The 25,284-nt window shown below is 37.3% G+C and overlaps 2 protein-coding genes across 5 annotated transcripts; one reads left to right on the top strand and one right to left on the bottom strand.

Moving 5' to 3' along the window:
- Positions 1–65: 65 nt before the first annotated feature.
- ppef2a (protein phosphatase with EF-hand domain 2a) lies at positions 66–23,410 on the bottom strand. 4 transcript variants are annotated; one of them, XM_077522039.1, is made up of 19 exons: positions 23,295–23,410; positions 20,550–20,603; positions 17,731–18,022; positions 15,653–15,712; positions 14,398–14,525; positions 12,962–13,016; positions 12,714–12,889; positions 12,376–12,490; positions 12,195–12,241; positions 11,010–11,176; positions 10,892–10,928; positions 8,864–9,013; positions 8,436–8,774; positions 6,897–7,082; positions 4,832–4,974; positions 4,612–4,718; positions 3,087–3,253; positions 2,910–2,997; positions 66–1,745 (listed from the first exon to the last, which is right to left on the bottom strand). In XM_077522039.1, the coding sequence occupies exons 4-19, from the start codon at positions 15,702–15,704 to the stop codon at positions 1,489–1,491; spliced, it is 2,214 nt and encodes a 737-aa protein (XP_077378165.1). In that variant the 5' UTR covers positions 15,705–15,712; positions 17,731–18,022; positions 20,550–20,603; positions 23,295–23,410; the 3' UTR covers positions 66–1,488. The 4 variants fall into 4 exon arrangements, with proteins under 4 accessions (XP_077378165.1, XP_077378166.1, XP_077378164.1 ...); XM_077522040.1 differs by lacking the exons at positions 20,550–20,603; positions 23,295–23,410 and adding an exon at positions 20,046–20,119; XM_077522038.1 differs by lacking the exons at positions 20,550–20,603; positions 23,295–23,410 and adding an exon at positions 19,541–19,825.
- Positions 19,027–24,390, top strand: LOC144019168 (flavin reductase (NADPH)-like). Its single transcript, XM_077522042.1, has 5 exons — positions 19,027–19,240; positions 20,799–21,003; positions 21,937–22,138; positions 23,269–23,433; positions 24,133–24,390. The coding sequence occupies exons 2-5, from the start codon at positions 20,869–20,871 to the stop codon at positions 24,288–24,290; spliced, it is 660 nt and encodes a 219-aa protein (XP_077378168.1). The 5' UTR covers positions 19,027–19,240; positions 20,799–20,868; the 3' UTR covers positions 24,291–24,390.
- Positions 24,391–25,284: the final 894 nt, after the last annotated feature.

The following is a 25,284-nucleotide window of genomic DNA, read 5'->3' as shown; positions in this document are numbered from 1 at the left end:
TTTTGTTTTTAAAGAATAAAAAAAGTATTTTTTAAAGTATGATTAAAAATAAACACACACACAAATTTATTAAAAAACATTTTTTTTAATCCATATTAGCGCAGTTTCTGAGCATCAATGTCGCCTTCATAAAACACAAACTATACCTCCATTATACAGTACCATACAGTGAATATAAAAAGTCTACACATCCCTGTTGAAATGGCTTTCTTTCTTTTCTTTTTTTTTTGTGGTTCACAAAGATATGAGTCCAAGATGAATCATTTCAAAACTTTTCCCGCCATTGTCACCTCCCGTACAACTCACTTGCAAAAAACTGAGATCATTTGATTGCACAATTGTGCACATGGTGATGTTTTCAGAATCAACCAATCACATTCAAACTCATTTTCAAGTGAACATTTACAAGGCTAACAAACAATTTGAGTGACTATCTGTGACTCATTCACAAGTACTACTTGCTGTATTATGATGATGTACTGGTACGTGTGCACTTGTTGAGTTCCCTTTGTGGTCCAGGACAAAGCGCTTGGCACGGAGACAAAAGTGCTCACTCTCGACTCCAGATGACAACACGCGAGACTATACATTCGAATACTTCGGAAGTCTGACTTTTACAGCTCAAACGCCTGTACGCGAACGCCTCCTTGAACTCAGACGGACTACAAGTGACGTCACTCTACAATGACGACCCCTTTGCCAAACACAGACTGTGAATGGTAAAGCGCAATTTACTCGAGTATAAAACGAGATGGCTTTCTTCATTCAAAAATATTCGACATAACGTAACACAACGTATGTGACAGTTTGCCACGATCCCTACATGAATTTATACAGTGAACTACTTAATTGCTTATGAAATAAGATTAAAACAATAAATGAAGCAAATATTGCAAAAAGGTAAGTTTGCTGGAGGTGAAAATGAGTTTTGAGTACCAAAATAAAAAGACAATTTATCACTATTCGCCATTTTGGTTGTTTACGTTCCCCAAGAACGCTTTCAGGTCGCAACTGGGAAAAAACAACTCGGATTTATCAGACTTCCGACCATCCTCGAATGCAGCATAAAGGCACCGTGTGCATACTTGTGTGCACTTCCTTTACATTAAGTTCCTAAAAAATAAATAATAAACTCCAGATTACACACACATTTTGTAACACATCATCAACAACAGCGCGTGCGTTAGTTGCAACTTTGTTTTTTTTATCATTTAAATGAGCACAATATTTACAATGAGCAGGGTTGAACACTTTTGAAGCTTTTTTTGTGTCCCCACACAGTCAATTGTTCTTCAAATCAAAAGGAGTGATGATGTCACAACTCGGAGCCAATCACATTCCAGGATGCAAAAAATTTAACAGCAAACGTTGCGATTTCATTCAAAAGATTAGAGCAGTGAATGCATACAGTATGTGCACTCATATTTGTATTTAAAAACAAAATGCAAATGAGCAGTGTTTTTTTTTCATGCATAATGATGAGGTGATTCAAACGCGTTCGTCGTCCTGGTCGAGCGCGGTGAGGTCGGGCGCGGTGGCCATGAACATACTGCGGCCCCTCTCCAGCCGACTCTTCTTGTCGGTGAGGCGGAAGGCTTCCATGAACTCGTCGATGTCGATGGCGCCGTCGCGGTTGCTGTCGATGGCCACCGCCAGCTCCGAGATGGCCTCGTCCGTGATCTCCATCTTCAGGTACGCGCTCAGCAGCTTCCACGTCTGCCGGAAGTCCGACGGCGAGATGAAACCTGGAAAACAAAAGACTTTAGGTAAATATGGTCAATGTAATGTTGCTGAGCGGGCAAAAAACAAAAAGCAGGAGGAGGAAAGAAAGAAAAAAAAAGTATTGTGTCTCCGTGGGGAGAAGTGAAGAGCAGTAGATCAGTGGGTTAATCTCCGTCCTAATCTGGAGGATTCCAGAGGGCTTCATGGGCGGATTTGAGCAACACACGTTGGCCTACACACACACACACACGCACGCACGCACGCACACCCCCACACAGTGACATCATCATCATCTGTGTGTCACATGATTTATTGTGTGTGTGGGTGCAGACCACAATGGGCGAATCTTGGCCAGCCCATTCCGAGTGAATAATAAAATAATAAATTCTCATTTTATGAATTATTTAATTCAAGTTAATTACCAGTCATTTACCAAAGCAGACAAGCATGTTTAATTGTATATACTAAATCAATAATTAATGCTCACATTTTAATTATTTATACTTAATTTAAATATAATTAGCTAAATAATTTCATAAAGTAAAGAATAGATAAAATGTGTTTGTACAGAGGTTTATTTTCATTATAAAATTAATTTTAGACATTACTTCAAATTATTTTAATTAGAATGAATTAACCAATAAATTAAAAAACAATTAAAATGTGTATGTAAATCGTTTTAACAATAAAATAAATGATTTTTTTACTTGATGAAATAATTTATTCTCATTTTTTAGATACTGATATTTATGCTTAATCTAATTATACTTAATTCATAAAATAAGTATTAGTGGAATTTAGGAAATTAACAAATTGTTAAAACGTGGATGTAAAATAATTCAATTCTATATAATTATTTTCTAAATTTTGGATTGATTGTGTTAGGTTTAATTAAATAAATGTAATTGTTTTATTGACTAATAAAATAATTTTTTTTTAACTTTGTTTTTATGTGTACATACTTTTTAATCAACCAATTGTTCAATAAAATACATTTCTAAAAAGTCTTGTGTTTTTATTTAAAAAAAATTTCAAAGTGGTTGTTTATTTACGATTCAGTAATGATTTAATGCAGTTTAAAAATAAATCAATACAACACAAATGCTTGATGGGCGGGATTACAAAACGGAGCAGGGTCGTTATGTTGCCATATTTTGCTCACCTGTGATGTCGAGCGTGTCTCTCACCTGAGTTATTCGTGTCGACGATCCTGAAGATGGTCTCCACGGTGGAGCGATGGCGGTACAAGGTCTCAAGCAGACACTGGTCAATATGCTACATTGGGGAAGCGAAAAAAAGCACAACTGTGACGTCATAACAACAAGAGATTGCAATTTGCGTATGGAAACGTGAACGGAAATTACGTCAGCGTTGGCCCCCTTGATGGCGAGCTCGTTGAACCACTGCTGGTAGTCGATGAGGCCGTCGCTGCGCTTGCTGCTGACCAGCTGAGAGCGCAACATCCGCCAGGGAAGGCCCAGTCGCATCACGCTCTCCACCGCCGTCGCCCAATCCGTCGCCGACACCACACCTGGAAACCACAATGCAACCACATGGGGGGCGGGGCAATTAATCAAGCTGACTGCTCGTTCACGCTGATCTCTAATTGACATGGCACTGGAGTCGAATGCAATTTTCAAATATGGATCGGATACCCATCATATTTTGCAATTTTATGCCAAATTGGTGATCAGCTGTAATGTCATAATTTGATGAATGATGACTTGAATGAATGATGCTGACGAGTGATGTCATTGATCGGATTTGTGAAAGAAAATGCAGCAAACAATCTCGTTCACACTACAGACGTTCGGTACTATTGTTAATAATACAAAATGTTATGGCATATAACTTCAATTTTTTTTTTTATTCTTCTATAATATTTAGAATTTTTTGGGGGTGTGGGGGATTTTTGGGAGGATTTAAAAAATTTTTTTTAAGTTCTTCAAAAATATTTATATTTATATATATACACACCCACACGCACACACGCGCGCACACACACACACACACACACACGCGCACATACATCAGCATTTTAGGAGCATTTTTATTTTTTTTTTAATGCATTTCAATGACCATCAATTACACGCAAATTTTGTTTTTGTGGGCCGGGCTGGTCCCAATGCCCTGCAAAGAGCAAAGTTTAAATAGATAAATTAGTCCATCTTCTGATCAGAACAGCCAGAGGTTATCTCTTTTTTTTTTTTTTTTTGCTTGCTGATCAGTTCTTGTTGTTGTTTTTTTCTTTCTTTCTTACGCAAAGAATCATTGAAAAACCACAAACTGTTTCCCATGAATAAGGCAAGAATAAAAATATATTTTTTTCAATATAAAAAAATAAATATAAATATTTAAAAATAAGCAAAATACTAGGTAAATATTAAAACAAAATGTTTAGATACTTTTTTTAATTAGAAAAAAATTGAAATAAAAATCTGTAAATATGTGGTGCAAAGCCACAAGTATGTGAGTATGAATTAATAGTTCCTTTATCTTTACACATTGAACAAATATCCTTATATAGGTAAATATGAGGCTATTTTATGCCAATTGTAGATGGTGAGCACAAGCCCGTCAATTGGAAGGAATTCTGATTCACTCACATTCACACAATGCAAAGATGATTTGCACATATATCGAACTTGTGTGTCAAGTAAAATGCGTGGCTGAGGCTCAACGTTTCCCACAATGTCGTTTTGGTTCGACGCCAACATCTTTTATGGTGTTTAGCTTATGATTCACCATCCAAAGTACAAAAGGTTCGGCTCACGTTACTTGTCATCTCGACGCTGAGCTTTATTTTCTAGCAGGAAGGATGTGCGCACGACGACCGCACCTAAGAAACACAAACCTGATTTGAGGAGGAGGCCGTTTGGCGAAACTCACCCGTGTTGTCGCAGTCGAAAGTTTTGAAGGCACAAATGAGGTCCGACTTGTGGGAAAAGAGCTGCTCTCGAAGGACTTTGAGGGCCGAGCGCTCCGTCTGCCCGACGCTGCTCACCACAATCACACAACACAGAAAAAAATGTGGGGGTGACGAGAAACGTCTCCCAGGAATCCCTTTTTGGGCATAATCTCTTGGCCTAAAGAGTCACCCGGGCGGTACCTTTGTCGGGCAGTGAGTTCTCTGGTCATGCTGCTGGCCTGGTACTGAACCACGTAAGGCACGAGGTCGGGTCCCAGCTTGACGTAGGCCCCTCGGTTGCTCCCCACGTCGTAGTAGTTGGAGGCCGAGAAGAGCGTCAGGACCTTGTCAAGTCGGTGACAAAGAGCAGAAGATTGTTACATGTTCACTTTTTTCCTGGATCCTCACCTTGAGGATGGACTTGCATTCGCTACCTGAGCCTTCAATTCGGACTGATTCAACTTCATACATTTAATATTCAGCATTTACAATTAAGTCTACGGTCTGTGGTCAATTAATACCATGTCATACGCTAATTATTAAATGTGTTCATGTCAGCAGATTGATCCACAAGTGTTTTTTGCAAGTTGAACAGTTTTGCTTTAACCAACCATTCAAATTAGTTTAATAATGTACTTAGAGCTTATTAGAATTGCACCACAACACAAAAATATGACAGCAGCATCCAAAACATGTAGAGCCATTTTTTCTGCCTTTCCTTTCTGTTTTGGTCCTTTTTTTGTTTTTCATACTTTGTTTTTCATACAATTTTAGACTTTTCTGCCCTTTTTTGTCATATTTCTGCCTCTCTTCTTCCTTGGATATTTTATGGCTATTTTTGGACTTTTTTTTTTTCTTGCCCATTTTTCTATCAGTTTTCTCAATTTTTGGGGGAAATTTTATGGACTTTGGTATTTATATTATATTATATTATATTATATTATATTATATTATATTATATTATATTATATTATATTATATTATATTATATTATATTATATTATATTATATTATATTATGGTAATTTTCTGCCTCTCTTCTTCCTTGGACATTTTATGGCTATTTTCCGACTTTTTTTGCCCACTTGCTATCAGTTATCTCACATTTTTTGGCAATTTTGTGGACTTTGGTATTTATATTATATTACGGTAATTTTCTATATTAATTACATTTAAATTATATAATGGTCATTTTCTGCCCCTCTTCTATTTTATGGCTATTTTTGGACTTTTTTTTATTTATTTTATTTTACCCATTTTGATATCAGTTTTCTGACATTTTTTTGGGCAATTTTGTGGACTTTAGTATATTATATTACAGTAACCTTCTGCTTATATATTATTTATATTTAAATTATATTATATTACGGTAATTTTCTGCCTCTCTTCTTCCTTGGACATTTTATGGCTATTTTTTATTTTTATTTTTTTATTTTTTATTTTTTTGCCCATTTAGCTATCAGTTTTCTCAGATTTCTTTGGCAATTTTGTTGACTTTGGTATTTCTTGTTTTGTTTTTGGACATTTTATGGTTACTTTTTGAACGTTTTCTTTTCTGCCTTTGTTTTTTGATAAATTTTCTGAATTTCTTGGCAATTCCAAAGACATTTCATGGTAATTTTCTGCCTTTCTCTTGTTTTGGGACATTTTATGGTTATTTTATGTTCTTTTCTGCCCTTTTTATTCAATTATCTGACATTTTTGTCAATTTCATGGACATTTTTACGGTAATTTTCTGCTTTCTACTTCATTTAAAAAAAAAAATAGATTTTATAACTTATTAGCTCATTTTTAGGTTATTTAAAAAAAAAAACTCTTTCATCTACATTTTCATCTCTCTTTTTATGACATGTTTAGACAAAATTCTTTTTTTAATCTAAATCATTAATTGATTTAAATATTTTTTATCTAATAAAAATAAATATAAAAATATTTTTTACAATAATAATAATAATAATAATAATAATAATAATAATAATAATAATAATAATAATAATAATAATAATAATAATTATTATTATTATTATTATTATTATTATTTATTTATTTTAAGACAAAAGAGGGAAAAGGAGCCACATGCGCCTCCAAAGACACAGATTGCAGACCCCTAGAACTGAAAGTTATTATACTGGGGTTATTATTTTGAGATTTGTCAGTCTTGTTGGTTAATGTTCAGGAATGCTCATCAGGCCTTGTTGGACCTTACCGCCACCTCTACAATCCATTCCCAGTATAAAATCAAAGCTCGTGTCGGAGTGAGCGGTCACCTTGCGGTTGTGGCAGAACTCGTAGCCGTCCTGTTTGCACTCGTGCGAGCGTACGATGAGCTGCATGTTGTGCCTGGTCAGGAAGTCCTCAGTGACGTCGGGGCCCCAGTAGCATCCGCCGCCCCTCAGCTCGTTGGGTATGCAGCCGTCCTGCGACATGGGGTCGCTCCACAGCAGGTCCAGGATCTGCAAGATAAAAAAAAAAAAAAAAAAACAGCACATTTTGTTTCCATTTGGTCACCAATCGTGTCGAAGTCCTCTCGGCTGACATTCTTTGGAACCCGTTTATGAACCCTGATGAAAACCCCAAATGCGCTACATTCACATTTGCTTGATGCTCAGTGAGATACTGACATTGGGAAGGCCCTACACTTTTTGTTAAAAAATAAAAAATGCAATCAAGAAAGTATGTTGAAATTTTATTTTGGAAAACTATTTACAGTAGAAAACTTCAGGGAACTACTTACATGCTTAGTTTTTAATTTAGCTTAGCTTTAGCTCCCTGCAATTTTTGTTATAATTTTTAAACAAATCTGTCAGTTCTTTATATGTTTAAAACGAAAAGAAATAATAATTTTTTTAAAATATTGACACAAATATTTCCCCTTTTACTGCAAATGAATATCAGTTTGAAATATCAGCGATCGGTCTCCTTGACAACTAATAATCGGCATCTGTATCGGCCTTGGAAAAAAAACATATCGGCCTATCACTAATAGGGATGTAACGATAACGGCAATATGGTGTTTTCACAATATTAAAACTGCCACAATACATTGTCGTCGTCATGTGATGATATTATTAAAAGCAGCGCATCTGTTAAAAGAGTCAAGTTGATTTCCATTTGTGCAGTTCTAGCACCCTCTGGTGGATAGCTTTTTTAGTGCACTTTAATTTTCCCAAGGCATGTTTTGGCCCTTCTATGTTTAAAATCCCCGATAATGATCGTCGTAATATGCTTGTGAAGCGAGTCAATATGGGGAGGAACTCAATGTGTGCGTGCATTAGCAAGTAAGTGCCTCAATATTAAGCGTTATTAGAGATTGGAGGTTGTTTATATGCATTGCTGCAATGACCAAAAGCACAATTCTTTTTTAGTATGAGCAATATTGAGACCTTTTTTTGTATTGCCAACCTCCCCACGATATCGTGATAATATCGTATCGTGATGTTTGGATATTGTTACATCCCTAATCACTAAACGAAGAGAGACCAAAACCTCCATTGGTCATGGAACTTTTCCATCCAGTCGTGCCTGCCTGAAGCTGAAGCAGATCAGACTTTTTTTTTTTTTTTTTACAGCTCTTTAAGGGGATGACGGAGAGCTGCAAAAGCAGATTGAGCCCAGCGAGGCTTAATGACGCGTGGATTAGCGCATCTGTGCCGCTCAAGTGTTGATTACTGATTGTCAGGGCGCTTTTAGTCCGCGAGGGGTCACGACCTCGAAGCGAGTGACGTCGTCGTGACAGCTTGAGGACGACATGCTGCAATCCGGGGAACCCGTCAACAGGTGGCCGAGGAAAGAAACTTCCGACTCACCTGCTTCCACTCCTCCTTGGCGTCGTCGCTGGCGACCGAGTCAGGAGAGGCGTGGCTTTCTTTTTCTACGCGCAAGCTCCCCAAACGGACCAGCGTGGCCCTCTGCTGGCAGTGCTTCAGCTCGCCCTCCACCACGTTGCCCTTGAGCCGGTCGGAAAAGTCCTGCAGGGAGCGGTTGAGGAAGCCGTCGCGGCTGACCGTCAGCTTCGGACACGTGAGCGACGCCCGCCGCTGGAAGAGCCTTTGATTGGCCCAGTCCTCGTCCATGTCGGAGTCGATGGACGTGCCCGTGGAGCTCTGCTGCTTCTTCTTCTTGGGAGGACGAAGCGCCGAAACGTACTGGCGGAAAAAACGGCAGGAGGAGTTCAGAACATTTCCGCGACTCGGGAAATGAGGAGGATGTGTCGCTCGCTCGCTCGCTCGCTCACGGTGTGTCGGTCCACTCTTGCCAGCACGCCGAGGTCGGTGGAGTCCGAGATGCCGCCGTGCAGGACCAGGACTTTCTGGTCGATCACCGTCGCCAGCGGCAACCAGCTGAAGATCTTCTGGAGCAGCTTTAGGATCCGTTTGCCGTGCATCTGCGCAATTAACAACGTCAGACGCTTCTCATTTCGACTTTTTTGACAAGCAGACATTTTGTAGGGCCCGAATAATTTCAATTACTCGCTGAATATTTGGCTAGTTTTGGCACAGTGGCCAATCGCGGCTAAATCTGGAACAGACTTTGACACGTACAATTCAAAAAACAATTTTGTGGACAAAATAAAAATAAAACAACAATGATTTTAACGCTTTATGTTTAAAAAACTAACTAAAACTAAATATAATTATATTTAAAATGTGCTTCGTTTTAGTCTTTGGTAATTAATTTAAGGTATGAGCCGATGTGGATAATTTTAAGTAGATTTATTTTGATATGAAGGACGTTTGAAAGTGTGTCACGCAGAAGTGACGTCATCTCGCAGCAGCCAATAGAAAAGCACCTTCAGATGACGTCGCTCCTATGGTGCTTTTGAAATATTGCACACAAGTAATACATGTTTGTTTTGTTTTTTTTAAACTAAAACTATTACTGAACTAACTAAACTAAAACTAAGCCTTTATTGAATAAAACTAATCCAAACTAACAGAACCACCCTGAAAACTAATTAAAAGTAACTAAATTTAAAAAACAAAACTCAAAACGAAATCAAAACTAACTAAAATTCTAAATATTTTATTTAGTTATTTCCGCTAAATCCAGATCATGTTGATAATTTTTACAATATATAATAAGTAGGGATGTAACGATAACGATTGTGATATCGCGAGATTAAAACTGCTGCAATATCATTAAAAGCAGCACATCTGTTAAAAAAGGTGACGTCGTATTCCATTTGTGCAGTTCTAGCACCCTCTGGTGGTTAGTGTATTAAATGCAGTTTCATTTTAATTAGGAATATTTTGGCCACTGCGGACCAGCAAATCTTTTTCAACATCTCCGTCCAAAAAATTACGTTTGGCCCGCTTCAACCAAACACAACATTGTAAACTACATAGACCATGATGCTTTGCGCCACTGAGCCAATAGGAGCCAACATGACAATGACATGGCCACGCCTATTTCAAAAATACAATATTCTGTTTTTTGTTTTGTTTTTTTTAAACAATCTGAGTTTAAAAAAATGTTTTAAATGTATATTTTATTTCCACAATATTGTGAGTTCTTATACAGTATTGTGAGCTTTTTTTTTTTTTTTTTTTTTTTTTATATTGCAAACGTCCCCACAATATTGAGATATTTATTGTATCATAATGTTTGGATATCCCTAATAATTAGGACGGGGTTTAAAAAAATGGAATAATCGATATAAAATCGATTTTCCTCTTCAAGACCAATATCGCTTCATAAAATCATGAATCGATTAGTTTATATATGCACTTTTTACCATAAATTCTTAAGAAAATAGAATTTTTAAAGGCCGATCTTTATTTTTTATTTTTTTTATTTACTGTTCACATAAATTTAAAAGGATTTTCTTACATTGATGAAAGACCTGACTTATTGCACTTTCAGACAATTCAGAATCGTTTTCATTTATATTTACAATTATTGAATTCGATTATGAAAATATTTTCATTTTATCTTTGCTGATGTCAACACTTAAGTGATTATAACACGTGTTAATTTCATTAATAAATTAAATCATTTGACCAGTTACTGCCCCTCTGCAAACTTTATTATGAAATGTAATATTCGTGGAGTTTTTAAATCATGTCCTTGAAGAATTGATGTAATAATTAGAATATGGAGCCAGTGTTTGTGTCCCGGTCCGAGTCATCAGAGGTCAACATCAACTCAAGTGCCCCGCAGGCTTCCAAATGAATGAGCGTTAATCCTCTTAAGTAGCGAGGAGGAGCAACAGTGGCAAGCGTGTTGCTCACATGGTGCCGACGACCAAGGAGGGGAAACCGACCTTGTACTTGGTCAACACTTCCTTCGTGAAGCCATACCTGTCACACAAACAAGGCAAAGACATGAATTCTTTCCTGTAGTTTTTCCCACCCGGCCTTGGCGGTGGTGGCCTTGCTTACCGCAGGTTGATGATGTGGTCCTCGTGGTTGCCTCGGTTCAGGTGCACCTCGGTGGGATAGACCAGCAGGAAGGCGAAGAGGATGAGGAGGATCTCGATGGAGTCCTTGCCGCGGTCCACAAAGTCGCCGTTGAATACGTACGGCTTCTCCAGCGACGGCATTCCGTTCTGCGACAAAACGATGTTAGAACGGGGAAGTCAGCCAAAAACACATTTCTTGACGATAGTTGTCTAAATACGCTATTCTGGTTAATATTGCGTTAGTGGAATATGAGTTAAGCAGCTAAATCCGGCAGTTTTTATCAGTATCACAAGGCGGCCATTTTGCCACTTGCTGTCGACTGAAGATGACATCATTTTCAACGACCAATCACAGCTCACCTGTTCTCTGAAGCTGAGCTGTGATTGGTTGTTATCTGATGCTGCATTCGAGGATGGTCGGAAGTCGGATACATCCGAGTTCCTTTTTCCGAGTTCAGCCCTGGAAACGTTCGAGGCCAAAGTAAATAACCAAAATGGCGGATAGTGATAAATTGTTTTTTATTTTGACCTCCAACAAACTTACCTGCTCGCAATTTTGCTTCATTTATTGTTTTCATCTTATTTGATAAACATTTCATTCAGTTCAGTAGTTCAACGTATAATTTCATGCATGGAGATAGTGCCATACTGTCACGTACGTTGCGTTGTGTGAAGTTATGTCGAATATTTATGAATGAAGCTATCTAGTTTTATACTTGAGTAAATTGTGTTTGGCCATTCAGAGTGACGTCACATTGTTGTCCGCCCCGGACTTTTCCCCCGACTTCGCAAGTGGAATTTCCGAGTTCAAGGGGGCGTTCCCGTACACACTTCCTTTTTTGAACTCGGAAAAGTCTGACTTCCAACCATCCTCGAATGCAGCATGAGACCTGCGTAACTGTGATGTCATCTTCAGTCGACAGCAAGCGACAAGATGGTCACCCCCGGAGATTGATTAAAAACGTCTGGATTTTGCTTCATAGCTCATGTTTCACAAATATAATATTAATCAGAATGTCACATTTAGACTAGTGAGGTCACATATAACATATTATTGTCAAGAAATGTTTAAGGTTGACTTCCACTTTAAAGGCTCTTTGTGTTAATCAAACATAAAAATGTTTTCATGTTGGACTTTATCTATGGTTTTGCGTCGCAAATTTACCTTATAGAAAATCAACAGCAGGTCTTCCAGCTGCCCGTGCAAATCACCTGATGACAGGAAAAAAAAATGAAATAAAAAATACAAATCATCCAATCATCACCAGTGGTGACTCAGCATTAGCCCCACAGTATGTTTTATATATAATACAGAGCAGCGTTTGTATGACCAAATGAAGCCTCACCGCAAATGGTGATTTCCTTGCTGTGGCATGTGGAGATGCGGCTGATGTTGGGCAACATGCGCAGCAGCTTCCACGTCTCCAGGAGGAGCTGCAGGACGTAGCGCGAGTGCAGCTGCTGCTAGCAAACGGGCGCCGTTAGCGGAAGCGAATCAAGACAGTCAGCGTGTCAAAAATAAACTCCCGCGAGCATGTTTGGGGGGTTTAAAATAATTTGTAAAAACATATCCTGATGTCGAAGTGACTTTTCAATTGAACAACAACAATTTACTGCGCTACGAGTCTGCTGTGATTGTTTTGTCACTGAATGCAACACTAAGGTCGAAGGCAATGGAACGTACCTTCTTGTTCCTGAAGGCCTCCACCATGTTGACGGCCTGCTCCACGGTGAGAGGGAAGCACAGGTGAGGACCCGAGTAGATCTCAGGCACCTCGATGTTCTTGTAGCAAAAGTGACGCTCCCACTCGGCGTCGCGACACACCTCGTTCTCGCGGAAGATGTGCGAGATCAGGTTTCCTGCAAGGCCACACCAACATCTTTTTAGAAGGGGTCGAGGCGGGGGTCCGAATGACGGCGAGTCAAGCTCACGTTCGTTGCTTGACGGCGTGAAATTGTCCATGAGGTAGCCCAGGAAGTTATACAGCTGCCGAGAAAGAAGAAAACACTTGAGGGTTTGTTTCTTTTGTCATTTGGAGAATTTGTAGTCCGTTTCATGGAGAGAAACGACATTTAGTAGGCATGTCTGTCATACAGTAGAATATTGCATTCACTTGAATAAAAAAAAAACAACAAAAAAACTCCTGCTCACGAGATGGGAGGAGTAAGATGGCCGCCCTGTGGCTTACATGGGCTATCGGCTATCCAGTCATATATACAGGTCAGTGGTCAAAACTGCTGGAATTTGCTTAAACTAATGCTTAACTAATGCTTAGTATCTTAATTTACTATTTTTTACAAAACATGAACAAAATAACATTTCTTTTTTTTTTTATTTAAATATTTGTTTTATTGATTCCAAATGTTAATTTTAGTCTTAAGTCACTTGAGGTCAGAGGTAAAAAATAAATAAATAAATACTCTGAAAAACAGAAGTTGATGCTCTGTTTTTTGGAATCTTTTTTTTTTTGTGTGTTTTATTTTTTTAAATATTTTTTTTTGTTTTTTGTTTTATGTTTTTCCCCCTGTTTTCCTGAGTAATGTTTCCTCCTGTTTTTCCTGAATATTTTTTCAGGAATATTTTTTTTTATGACAGAAAAAAAATGTTCAGTAAAACATCCATCCATCCATTTTCTGAACCGCTTACTCCTCACTAGGGTCGTGGGGGGTGCTGGAGCCTATCTCAGCTGGCTTTGGGCAGTAGGCGGGGTACACCCTGAACTGGTTGCCAGCCAATCGCAGGGCACACAATTCAGTAAAACAGAAAAATGAAAAAAAAAAATGACAAAAAAAACAACAACAAAAAAACAAAGCTTCCCCAAAAAATTAGTCAGAAAAGTTTTTGTTTTTAATCAAGGGAATGCAATACGCTTCTGTAATACTATCATGAGTAGAGCCACAAAAATGTCTCATGAACGCAGCAGGCCTGAAAAGAAAACAAACGCTTTAAAACGGCCATTTTAGGCTCACTCTGGACATTTGGCGGGGTCCTTCAAAGGCCAACTTATCTCTGAGATTTGTACAATGGCCGCCAAGTTAACGATGAATTTCCGTTTTCGTCTTGCATGTTGGTGGAACATGTTGACGAGAATTGATGACTTGCCGTAAAAACAAAACTAGAATTCAAATTACAAGCTGTGATGAACGAATTCTTGAAATGATTTAATGCAGCTCTTCCTGCACCAAAAAAAGTTTAAAATTAAATTTAATTTCAAGCCAAACTGGCCATAGATGTGTCCACCAAATTTTGTGTCTATTGGGGAAGCTTGTGTCTTTTTTTTATTTATTTTTTTATTTTTTTTATTTTTTATTTTATTTATTTATTTATTTTATTTTTTATTTATTTATTTTTTATTATTAACCCCCACCTTGATCTGAGCCTGCTCTCCCGAGTACTCGATGGACTGGAAGATGTGCCAGGTGTACCTCCTCCTCATCTCCATGCGTGCCACATACTGACGGTACCACTGCTGGATCAGCACGGCCGCCCTGATTGCTGCAAAAAACAAAAGCACGCCATCAGGAAGCAGAATTTATTGATCTTTCATTTCTTTCATTTAGCATTCATCCGTCAATGCAGCGAGTGGGCTGCTGACTCTTTAGCACAACTCTATTTGTGTTGTTGTTTTGACCAAAAAAATAACAAATAAAATGTAATACAGCAATGTTGTAGGTCACAAACAAAGAGGTTTTCTAAATGAAGTGCGGGGGGGATGGGGGGGACATGAAAAAACAAAACAAAAATATTAACATAAATGAAACATAAAAACATTTGATTGCTCATTTAACATTTATGTTGTTATGTACTTTACGTATCTTTAAATTACTTTTCAATAAATTAAGAAAATATTTTTTTATTAAGTAATTTAAATTCAAATAAAAACAACCATGTTTGATTGATCTTATGTTTTTATTATGCGCATTTAGAAATAAAACAATTTTATAAATTTATTTATAAAAAAATTATTTAAATTATTCTGTAATTTCATAAAACATGTATTTTTGTAATATATAAAATGAATTTACTATTTTTTACAAATCATGAATAAAATATTTCTTTTTTTAATTTAAATATTTGTTTTATTGATTCCACATGTTAATTTTAGTCTTAATTTTAATTTCTTTTAACGGATATAATGAATACATTAATGAAGGTTAAATATATTACAAAAAAAAAATCTTTTCATTAAAATTTGCAAAATCACTAACAAAAAAAAAAAAAGAAAAAATACATACATTTCTGAAAAACACCAAATTTTAAGGCCATGTGTGTTTTCTTTTTAAATTTGGTTTTATTTTGGTAAAAACAAAAAACGTTTTTGCCAATCCAAATTTTTTTTCTCATGGTTTCATTTGCTTGTATTCTAATAAAAGAGACTTCATAGAAATTAATTATGGAAAATAGTTGTTAAAGCAAGACAACAACAACAACAAATTCAAAGCATCTCGTCCGACTAATAAGCACAAAACAAAACCAAAGATGCGGCTTACATGTGACACCTGCAAAGAGCAGCAGAAACAAACAAAAAAGAAAAAAGGAAGCAAAGAAAACAAATTATTGATGACGGTTCACTCTTATACTTTTCTTATGCATGGAAATGTGTGGAACAATCACAAGCTCACCTTTTACCGGGTGCTTGTGGAACTGGTTGGACTTGGTGACGCCACATCCCATGACTGTTCCTGCAACAATGACCACAACCAAAAAAAACAAAAAAAACAACAACAAAAAAAACATGAAAAGCAGAGACACCAAACAATGAGCCGCTTTATGATCACACATACATTTGTCCACATTTACTTGAAACTGAAAATAACTGTGGACAGTGAGCCACATGCTGCTTCACAAAGACGTGATTATCTTGATCATGTGGCAGCCTCAAGTCAACATATAGAAGAAGAGGGTCATTGTGATGCTGTATATATGCAAAAGGGACAAAAGTATTGGGACAGTAAGGTGAGAGGCAAATCACCAAAAATTGGAATAGTCCATTGCATGAGATTTTTCACAGCAAATGTGGTGAAGCATGCAGAGCAACAGAAACAACAGATGAGCTACCACTGTACAATGATTGAGCTGTTTTGCATCACTTTTGTTCATGCCGGCTCACATTAATCCCTTTAACTGCCGGGTCACTTCTAACCTCTGCTTGCCATCGGCCTAAATGGAGCAGCGCAATCAGTGGGGGAACCTTTCAGGCACAAATTCTACGAAGGCTTAAGACGCTACTCAGCTCGATAATCGGTCACACGGCACGGAACGTTGGAAATTCAAAGTAAGATCATTCAAAAACTAATTTGGACATGAAGTCTATCGAAAAGTCAAAGTGAGTCAATTTAGTTTGAAAAACTGAATCTTTCTCATACATTTTTTTTATTAGGCACACAGCTAACATATAAATGAACAATGAATAAAAATAAATATATACGTTGTGAAAAGTGCATCTATTTCTAAGAATATTAAAACAGAGAATAAAAAAAATGTTTAAACAAATATTAATATTAACTTGCGTTATCGTGCAAACAAAAGTGTCATTTTCATGATCACTTGAGGGATTGTAATAAATAGCGCACTTAAGTGAACAAAAAAAAAATGTCATATTTTAAATGGAGAGAAAATGTTTTTTTTTCAGGGAACAATCTCCACTCATTCAAGAATTGTTTTTGTTTAAAAAAAAAATCATTGCAATTGAATGGGCGTAAGTTATTCACTGATTTTCCACTGTACTGTATATCCATCCATCCATCCATTTTCTTGACCGCTTATTCCTCACAAGGGTCGCGGGGGCTGCTGGCGCCTATCTCAGCTGGCTCTGGGCAGTAGGCGGGGGACACCCTGGACTGGTTGCCAACCAATCGCAGTGTACTGTATATGTAATTTTAAAAATTAATATGCGACAATAGCAAAAAAAAAAACCAAACCTTTAAAAACGTGTTTACGTTGCAACAAAGAATTAAATCATAAATTAATAAATAAATTGAAGTGTCAAGTACAAAATGTTATATATATATATATATATATATATATATATATATATTAGGGGTGTGAATTGCCTACTACCTGACGATTCGATTCGTATCACGATTCACAGGTCACGATTCAATTCGATACTGATTAATCCCAATATTAATTCGATTGTTGCAATTTTTTTTTTTTATTCAAATTTAGAAAATGCTAATCAGTAAACTTGTACAGTGTACGATTTGTATGAAAATGTATCACTTATTTATCTGAAACTTCAGTCTAATACAGGTTGTAATCTCTTTCATGTTTGAACAGCATTGAAATAAAATATTAAGGCTTAATGTTCCATTAATATTCTTTTGGATAATATAACATAACATAACATAACATAACATAACATAACATAACATTCTTCCATGTTTAAGGTGTGAACCCTAACCCAAAGTAAGATGTTTTGTTGAATGTTTTTCCATTAAAAATGGAAGTTTAAAAATCGATACAGCCGCCTGTTGAATCGATTCGCGAATTGTGCGATGTAATACCACGATATATTGACGAATCGTTTTTTTTACACCCCTAATATATATATATATATATATATTTATTTCAGATTAAAATTACATTATTACTAATGTGTATTTTATAAGTCACATACTGTAAATGTAAAAATTTATTAAAAATATAAATTAGATAGATAGATAGATAGATAGATAGATAAATAAACTTTAAAACTTACGTGGTTTATCCAGTCACCACGTCCAGGGTGCATTTATTGGGACATCTGTAGTGCATCGTCATCCTCCACCCGTCCAGTCAGGTGAAGAAGTTGAGGGTGGCCATCTTGGAGGAACAACAGGAGAACCCCAAATCCAAAAGAAGTCCTTGTATGTTGTGTTGTGCGTCGTTTGCACAACGCTGCACTGACCCAAAGCCGCTTCGCTCTTTAGTCCCTCGCGGCATCGTCAAGGCACAAGTGGATTAGAGGGGCTAATTGCTTAATGAGACGAGACAGGTCGCTCCGCACGAGACTGCAGGAAGTAAGCACAGATGGTTGGAAGCAGGTGAACATTGATATCAGCATTTTTTTTCCAACATTAAGTGTGCATGTGCCGAGTGATATGCCGAGTTTACATAACTTTCCTGTAGCATTTATATGGTAATATTGCTAACTATCAATCCAAATGGGTGTCACATACCTGACTATAAAGAAAGCAATGCTAATGAGGAAAATAGTGATTATTAAGTTGCACTAACACGTGTCAGAAAATACTGATTTGGCTGATTTAATTCTCTTCGTGTGTCAGTTTTTGAAGCGAGCACACTGTGCTTCTAATTTTGGTGAACTCTTTAATTTCCTCAGAGTAACGCTCGTCACCCTATTCTTGGCACAGAGCGAGAACAGGTGCTAAGGAACACTTTATAAGTGTGTTTTAATTTAAAGATGTTTAGAGCAGATGGGAGTGTTAAAACTCAATACGAATTTCACCTGCAACTAGTCCTGGTATGTAACCTCCGCAATAAACAGGGGTTTACTGCATTACTAGTAAGTGAAAACCTTTGAAGTCACTCCACAAAAAAGGAAACTTTTTTTTTTTCCAATTGTGGTTATTAAATGGTTAAAATGTGTTTGCCTGTTCTAAAAGTATTAAATTAATGTTTTGTTTTATTCACTCACTGAAACCTAGCCGGGGCAATATTAAGTGTTTAATTAGTTTGAGGTGTTTTCAATATAGATTTTTTGTATTTTTTTTTTTAGTCTATACTATCTTGACAAACCCCATTTTAAAACCATAAAAAATGTACATTAATTAAAAAACACAATTATGAATTGGACTAATATCAAGTAAAATCTAATTTCAAACCACGCTTACCAGCAACTGTTTGATTATTATACGTTATTGAACTTATTAAACGTGCTACAAACGCACTGTTTAGCCAAACGGTTGCTTAACAAACTAACACTCTTGGACGACTGCAGCTCTTGAACGGCGCCCTGAATTGCACAAGAGCGCGAGAGCGTATGCGGAAGTGTTTTATAACAACTCGTTTACTAATAAAGTACACTCAACGTGACTTCTCATCCTCATTACATTTGTCAATTTTAATACAGCAATTAAGTACTAATTCTTGTGGTTTTGCTTTTGTGCTGCTTATTTGAGTGGCAGGTTACATGTACCTGAACCAAACCATGATAAACAAGACGAAGCAAGACTAAAACTAAAAGCAACAAAATTGGCATCTCGTGGGTAAGATATACACACGTTTAACTGACTTGAAATATATTTGTACTGATGCAGTTTGTTTTGTTTTTTACTAAATCACCGCAATTCTAGAAATAAAACAGTCAAGTTTTTAGTAAGTTTTCAAACAAAGCCATTATGTAATTGATTAAAACCACTTAAGAATGATCGCCATTCTGTAGACCTCCATTTTGTGCAAATGTAAAGTCTCTTGGGGAAATTACACATTTGGAAATAGAACAATAACCTGTACCTTTAAAATGCCATTAGGTATTAATTTAGTTTTTATGGAACTTTTTTTCCCACCTGTTAAAATGATCCCTGTCACCCCCACTATGTGGTATATGCCACGGAAGAGGCGGGACTGTTTTTGCATAAACTTTGATTCCGGTTCCGGTACGCGACTGGGCTGCGTCCCAATACTTGTTTCCTACTTTGTGCCCCTCGGTTGCGCGTTCCCGTCGACGGGTGCGAGTGTGTAGCGTGTCTGTCAGTTGTCCAAGCATGTCAGAGAGCTGAGACGCCCTGCGCGCTCCGCAAAATCGACGCGAGCGCGCGCTTGGGGAGCGCTGGAGTGGGGGATGCGAGTGTTGGAATGCGGCACACACCTCACAACCCGGAACCAGAATCAAAGCGCATGTGCAAAATCACGGAAGTCGGAAGTCCCGCCTCTTCCTTGGCATATACCCTACATACCCCAATGTTATCAACACTACATAAAAACAGCATATACCTCTGCAATTTACATCACCTGGAGCAGTTAATCAATAATCATCCTGACAAAAACATTAACAAAAGACATTATACTCACCACCAGAGGACGTGCTGTTCATTCAAAATATTTTAAAATGCGTGGAGATCCTAGTGTTTTGCTGGTCGAACATGGCTGGAACAATTTTGGCTCTTACTAACCAATCAGAGGAGAGAAAAATGCTGGTGTCATTAAGGGCCTGCGCACTGGGCACCAATTTGGAATCTGATTGGTTAGGCATTGGGCAGATTAGAGTGACATAGAACAGACAGAATCTGAAATCTGATTGGATAAAAAAAATAAAAAATAAAAAAATCCAGGAATTTCGTTGTTTTGTTTGTTTGATTTGTTTTTGTTTATTGAAGTGTAGGAATTACAATTTGTAAAACCTTAAGTTTGTTTGTTTGGTATCAAATCCACTCTAGTGGTGTTTAGTGTTGATGTCCCAGTATTAATGAACCTGACTGTATTTTTCCACGTGATAGGGGAATTTTGATATGGCTGATTTTTTTTCTTCTTCCATTTGACAAAAAAACTGCCATTTAAAAAAAATCGCCTGCAGACCTTTCATATTGCTTCTGATGGTGTTTGGGACAGCAGAAAAGGCCGTCGCTGGACCTGAATAACCACGAATAAAAAGAAAAAAGAAATAATCAATTAGTGAAGAAATGCAGCGTTCAGTGCCTTCAGCTAACTCCACGCAATTCACTACCTATGACATGATCACATGATGAGTGTTTTAGGTCACCAAATGGACATGCCTATCACGTCGGTTTGATAATCATTTGGTAACAGTGTGACTTTATGAAACAGGGGCGGTAACAACTGGGAAGCTTTCACAGTCGTTGCGCTGCTGTGAGTGAGTGTGCAGTATTGTGTCAGCATGAGGATCGCCGTGCTGGGAGCCAGCGGGCAGACGGGCCAGTTTGTGGTCAGCCAGGCGCTCCAGCAGGGCCACGCCGTCACCGCCGTCGTCCGCAACCCGGACAAGCTCACCGTGCACCATGACAATCTTAAGGTAATGATGACACACGTCAGGGTTCAAAGTTCACTTCATTTGGTGTCGAGTAAAGATTACAGCAGGCAAAATTGCAAGGACAAGTCGTCGATTGATCAGCATGTGAAAACGTTAAATTTATATTCAATTAGCATTTGAATATATATATCTGTCATTTGAATATAAAAATAATTTAGATAACCAACTGAAATTAAGCAACAATTTGTCGACATTGATACTTTAATTTAGGGCTGTGCAATTAATCGAAATTCAATTTCAATTATTACACTCAACAAAATCAGCGTAATTGTAAAAAAAATATGTATATTATTAATACTAATTTTTGAGTTGTTTAAATTTATACATTTGTACATTTTTTAAATTTTAAAATAAGTAATTTAATAAATTGTTTCATCTAAAAGAAACTTGCATAATTATGGTGTTTCAAAGAATTGTATTTGTATTAATATGTTTATTTGGTTTTTTGTTTTGTACTAAAAAATAAATACTCATTTGAATAATTGTGATTTCAGTTATTGCCAAAATATAATAATATAACATATAATAATATAATATAATATAATATAATATAATATAATATAATATAATATAATATAATATAATATAATATAATATAATATAATATAATATAATATATATATTTTTTCCATAATCTAGCAGCCTTATACTTACTTTCATTTCACTTGGTGCCTTTTTCTAGTCGTACAAGTACTATTATACTATTCGGATTATGAAGTGTTGTCGAGTAGTACATACAATAAAAATAAAGTACAGTGCCTTGAGATATGAGTTGGAAGTCGTTCTGTGACCACGCTCGGATCACAAATCATAATGCCCCATTCAAATGAATAGAAATTCATTCCAATTTGTTCCAGCATCACAAAATAAATAAATAAATAAATAAATAAATAAGTGCTGAAATGTGGCCCGCAGGTCGTGGAGGCGGACGTCTTCTCAGCAGACAGCCTCAAGCCTCATTTGAAGGGGACGGATGTGGTGGTCTCCTGCCTGGGCTTCTCCACCTCCTTCTTTTCCAGCGTGACGGGGTACACGCTCTCCATGAGGGCCGTGATCGCGGCCATGCGCGAGGCACGCGTCAACAGGATCGTCGCCATGACGTCCTGGTACACCGACCGTGAGTTCATGCCACGCCGGAACCATATTACATTTACGATACCACTGAGCTACAAATCGCAAAGAGATGTTTCTCAGTGGAGATCAGGGATATTATAGTTTTTGGAATTTTTCATTTTAGTTAGTTTTTAATTGGTTTTGAGTTTTTTTATTATTATTTAGTTTCCATGGTGGTTCTGATAACGGCAAAATCGTGATATTGTGATATTAAAACTGCCACAATATATCGTTGTCGTCATGTCACAATATGAAAAGCAGCACATCTGTTTAAAAAAAGTCGGGGTGATTTCCATCTGTGCAGTTGTAGTTTTTTAGCGCAGTTTAATTTTCACAAGGCATGTTTTGGCCCTTCTATGTAATCCACGCTAATGATCAGATGAAGGGGAACATAATTTGCTTGTTAAGTAAGTCAATATGTGGAGGAATGTGAGCTAGCATTAGCATGTAAGTGCCTCAATATTAAGTATATTGATTTTTTACAATATTGCAACCTTTTTTTTTTATTCGCCAACCTCCCTACAATATCGTGATAATTATTGTATCGTGACCTTCATATCGTGATAGCGTATCGTGATGTTTGGATATCGTTACATCCCTAGTTTTTATTAGTTTTAGTTATTTAACAAATCTTAGTTTCAGTATTAGTTTTAGTTTAAAAAAAAAAGTGTATTACTTGTGAGCAATATTTAACGTTCTTATTCTGCTTCCATATCAAATTAAATCTTGAAATAATATTTAAAATCATCCCCAAAGGCTCATGCATTAAATGAATTATTATTATTATTTTTATTATTAATGAATTAATTAATTACCAAAGACTCAAACAAGGACATTTTGCGATAATAATAGTTTTGTAAACATAAAATGTAGTTTCAGTTAGTTTTTGTTTTTAAAAAGCATTTTCGTTTTATTTTATTTCGTTAACAAAATTGTTTTTTGAATTTGAGTATTTTTCATTCATTTTAGTTAACTAAAATAAATAACCTTGGTGGAGATTTATCACTTCAACGTACTTTCCTATTTAGACAGGACTTTGGCAGCATCTTGTGGCATCTCACGGCATGTCGGAAAGAACACAAAAAATACAATTCTATTGTGACTAAACGTGAAATGTATTTTTGCTCTCGTCAGCCAACTCTGCCACTCAGTCGCCGTACCTGATCCGCTTCCTGTTGCTGCCGCTGATCCGCAGCGTGCTCAGCAACATGTGGGAGATGGAGCAGTACCTCAGGCAGGTGGACGACATCAACTGGACCGTGGTGCGCCCGCCCGGTCTCAAGAACCTGCCTTCCTCGGGTAAAAACACAGACGGACGGCGAAGAGTGCGTTCATGTGAGGGAAAAGCAGGAGGCGACAGTCAAGCCCGCCGGGGACATGATTGGTCGCGGCGCTGACTTATTAATGCCGTGTTTGTTTGCATAAATGCCTCTCTTATGTTTTTTTTGTTTTTTTTAACCTTTATTTGGTTTATATTTCCAGGAATTATCAGTCACAAGATTGACAAAAAGACATTATGTTGAGCAGACATGGGATCGATTAACTGAAACCAGAAAAACAAAATGGCTGACTTGATGTCATTCGGTCATACTGGTGATGGAGGCTTTTATTTCCCCCCCTCAACTCACACAGGTTGTTGCGATGCAGAATTTGTCAAGTCTTGCTAGTAACAGTAGTTGCTTATCAATAATATCTTATTAAAATGTTACAAAAAAAGTTACTTACCTTACCATTTGCAAAGATTTGGATGGGTAGAAGTTACTCAATCACCGGCAACGAACTCATTGGCTGAGCCCAAATAAACAAAATGGCCAACTTCCTGTTCGTTTGAGAGAATGCGTCCACGATGAACACATGTACCAGATTTCTTTTGACCGGACATACTGGTAGTGCTTGGGGCTATTTTTTTTTTCCCCTCAACACGCTGTTGTTGCTCGGCAGAATTTGTACCAACTCCTTAAGGAAAATGTCAACATTCTCCGCCTGTGTGATCCCCAGCCTTGGAGTTCCTGACGCACGAGGGCTTCTTTGTGCCCGACGAGGGTGGGAGTCCAGCAGGGAGCGCTATGGGACGGGGCGACGTGGCTCGCTTCATGCTGTCGCTCCTCAACAGCAACACTTGGGTGAAGAAGGGAGTGGCCATTATCACCAAATGAGAGGCAGCCGCTAACATAGTCTTGAATGTACTAACACAGACTAATAAGTCATATTGACATGTATGAAATAGTGCTCCAATTAAATACAATTTTATGCAAATGTTTCTTTTATTGTGTGCAGCTACATGCAATGATCGTTTCAGTCACATGGGGGCAGCAAAGAGCCACCAGCAAGAATAGAAAATATGCCAACCACACCAAATATAGGGAGTCCTCGAGTTACAGAGTTCCGTTCCTACGCTGGCGATGTAAGCAGAATTTCGACTTAAATCGGATTTCACGCGTTAAATATAATATTTATATCAAATACTTGTACAGAAAAAACAAAAAACAAAAACATATTTGCGCGATCCGGAACCACTATTTTGTGTTTCCGCAAGGACATTTATTGCTGATGGATAGCAGAGCGGAGCTCATTCAAGTTTAAATATGGAAAAGTGACACGCCTGATGGCGAGCCGACCTGCTCGCTGGACGTCGGTTGCTAGAGGTAGCAACAACAACACAACTTCAATTAACTTTAAAATTATGTGATTGCTGTGGGAAATTAACGAAAAAGAAGTTGCTACGGATGAGGCAGGGGCGAACGGTGTAGGTTGCGTTCGACGGAACTCGAGAAGTCCCGGTAAATAGTAGGGATGTAACGATATCCAAACATCACGATATATTATCACGTTATGAAGGCCACGATACGATAATTATCACGATATTGTGGTGGTGGTGGGCGGGGGGGTGTTGGCGATATTTAAAAATGATCACAATATCGTAAAAAAAAACAGAGCTCATACTAAAAAAAAAAAGCACAATATTGTGCTTTTGTACATAACAGCAATGCATATAAACCACCTACAATCTCTAATAACAATATTGAGGCACTTATTCCTCATGCAAATACACATTGATCGCTTCACAAGCAAATTACGTTCACCTTCATCTGACAATTAGCATAAATGTTAAACATAGAAGGCCAAAACATCCTTAACGAAAATAAAATT

The sequence above is a fragment of the Festucalex cinctus genome, chromosome 5 (genome assembly GCF_051991245.1).
Source record: "Festucalex cinctus isolate MCC-2025b chromosome 5, RoL_Fcin_1.0, whole genome shotgun sequence".
Taxonomy (NCBI): Eukaryota; Metazoa; Chordata; class Actinopteri; order Syngnathiformes; family Syngnathidae; genus Festucalex; species Festucalex cinctus.
The sequence above is the reverse complement of the archived record's forward strand: the minus strand, read 5'-3'. Positions and strand labels throughout refer to the sequence as shown.

Coding starts and splice junctions, on each gene's coding strand:
- ppef2a (XM_077522039.1), bottom strand. CDS start 15,704: ATGGGATGTGGCGTCACCAAGTCCAACCAGTTCCACAAGCACCCGGTA. Junction 8,775..8,863: donor CAAGAGTGGACCGACACACC/GTGAGCGAGCGA, acceptor TTTTTCCGCCAG/TACGTTTCGGCGCTTCGTCC. Junction 4,975..6,896: donor AGTTCTGCCACAACCGCAAG/GTGACCGCTCAC, acceptor CGACTTGACAAG/GTCCTGACGCTCTTCTCGGC.
- LOC144019168 (XM_077522042.1), top strand. CDS start 20,869: ATGAGGATCGCCGTGCTGGGAGCCAGCGGGCAGACGGGCCAGTTTGTG. Junction 21,004..21,936: donor TGCACCATGACAATCTTAAG/GTAATGATGACA, acceptor TGTGGCCCGCAG/GTCGTGGAGGCGGACGTCTT. Junction 23,434..24,132: donor CAAGAACCTGCCTTCCTCGG/GTAAAAACACAG, acceptor TGTGATCCCCAG/CCTTGGAGTTCCTGACGCAC.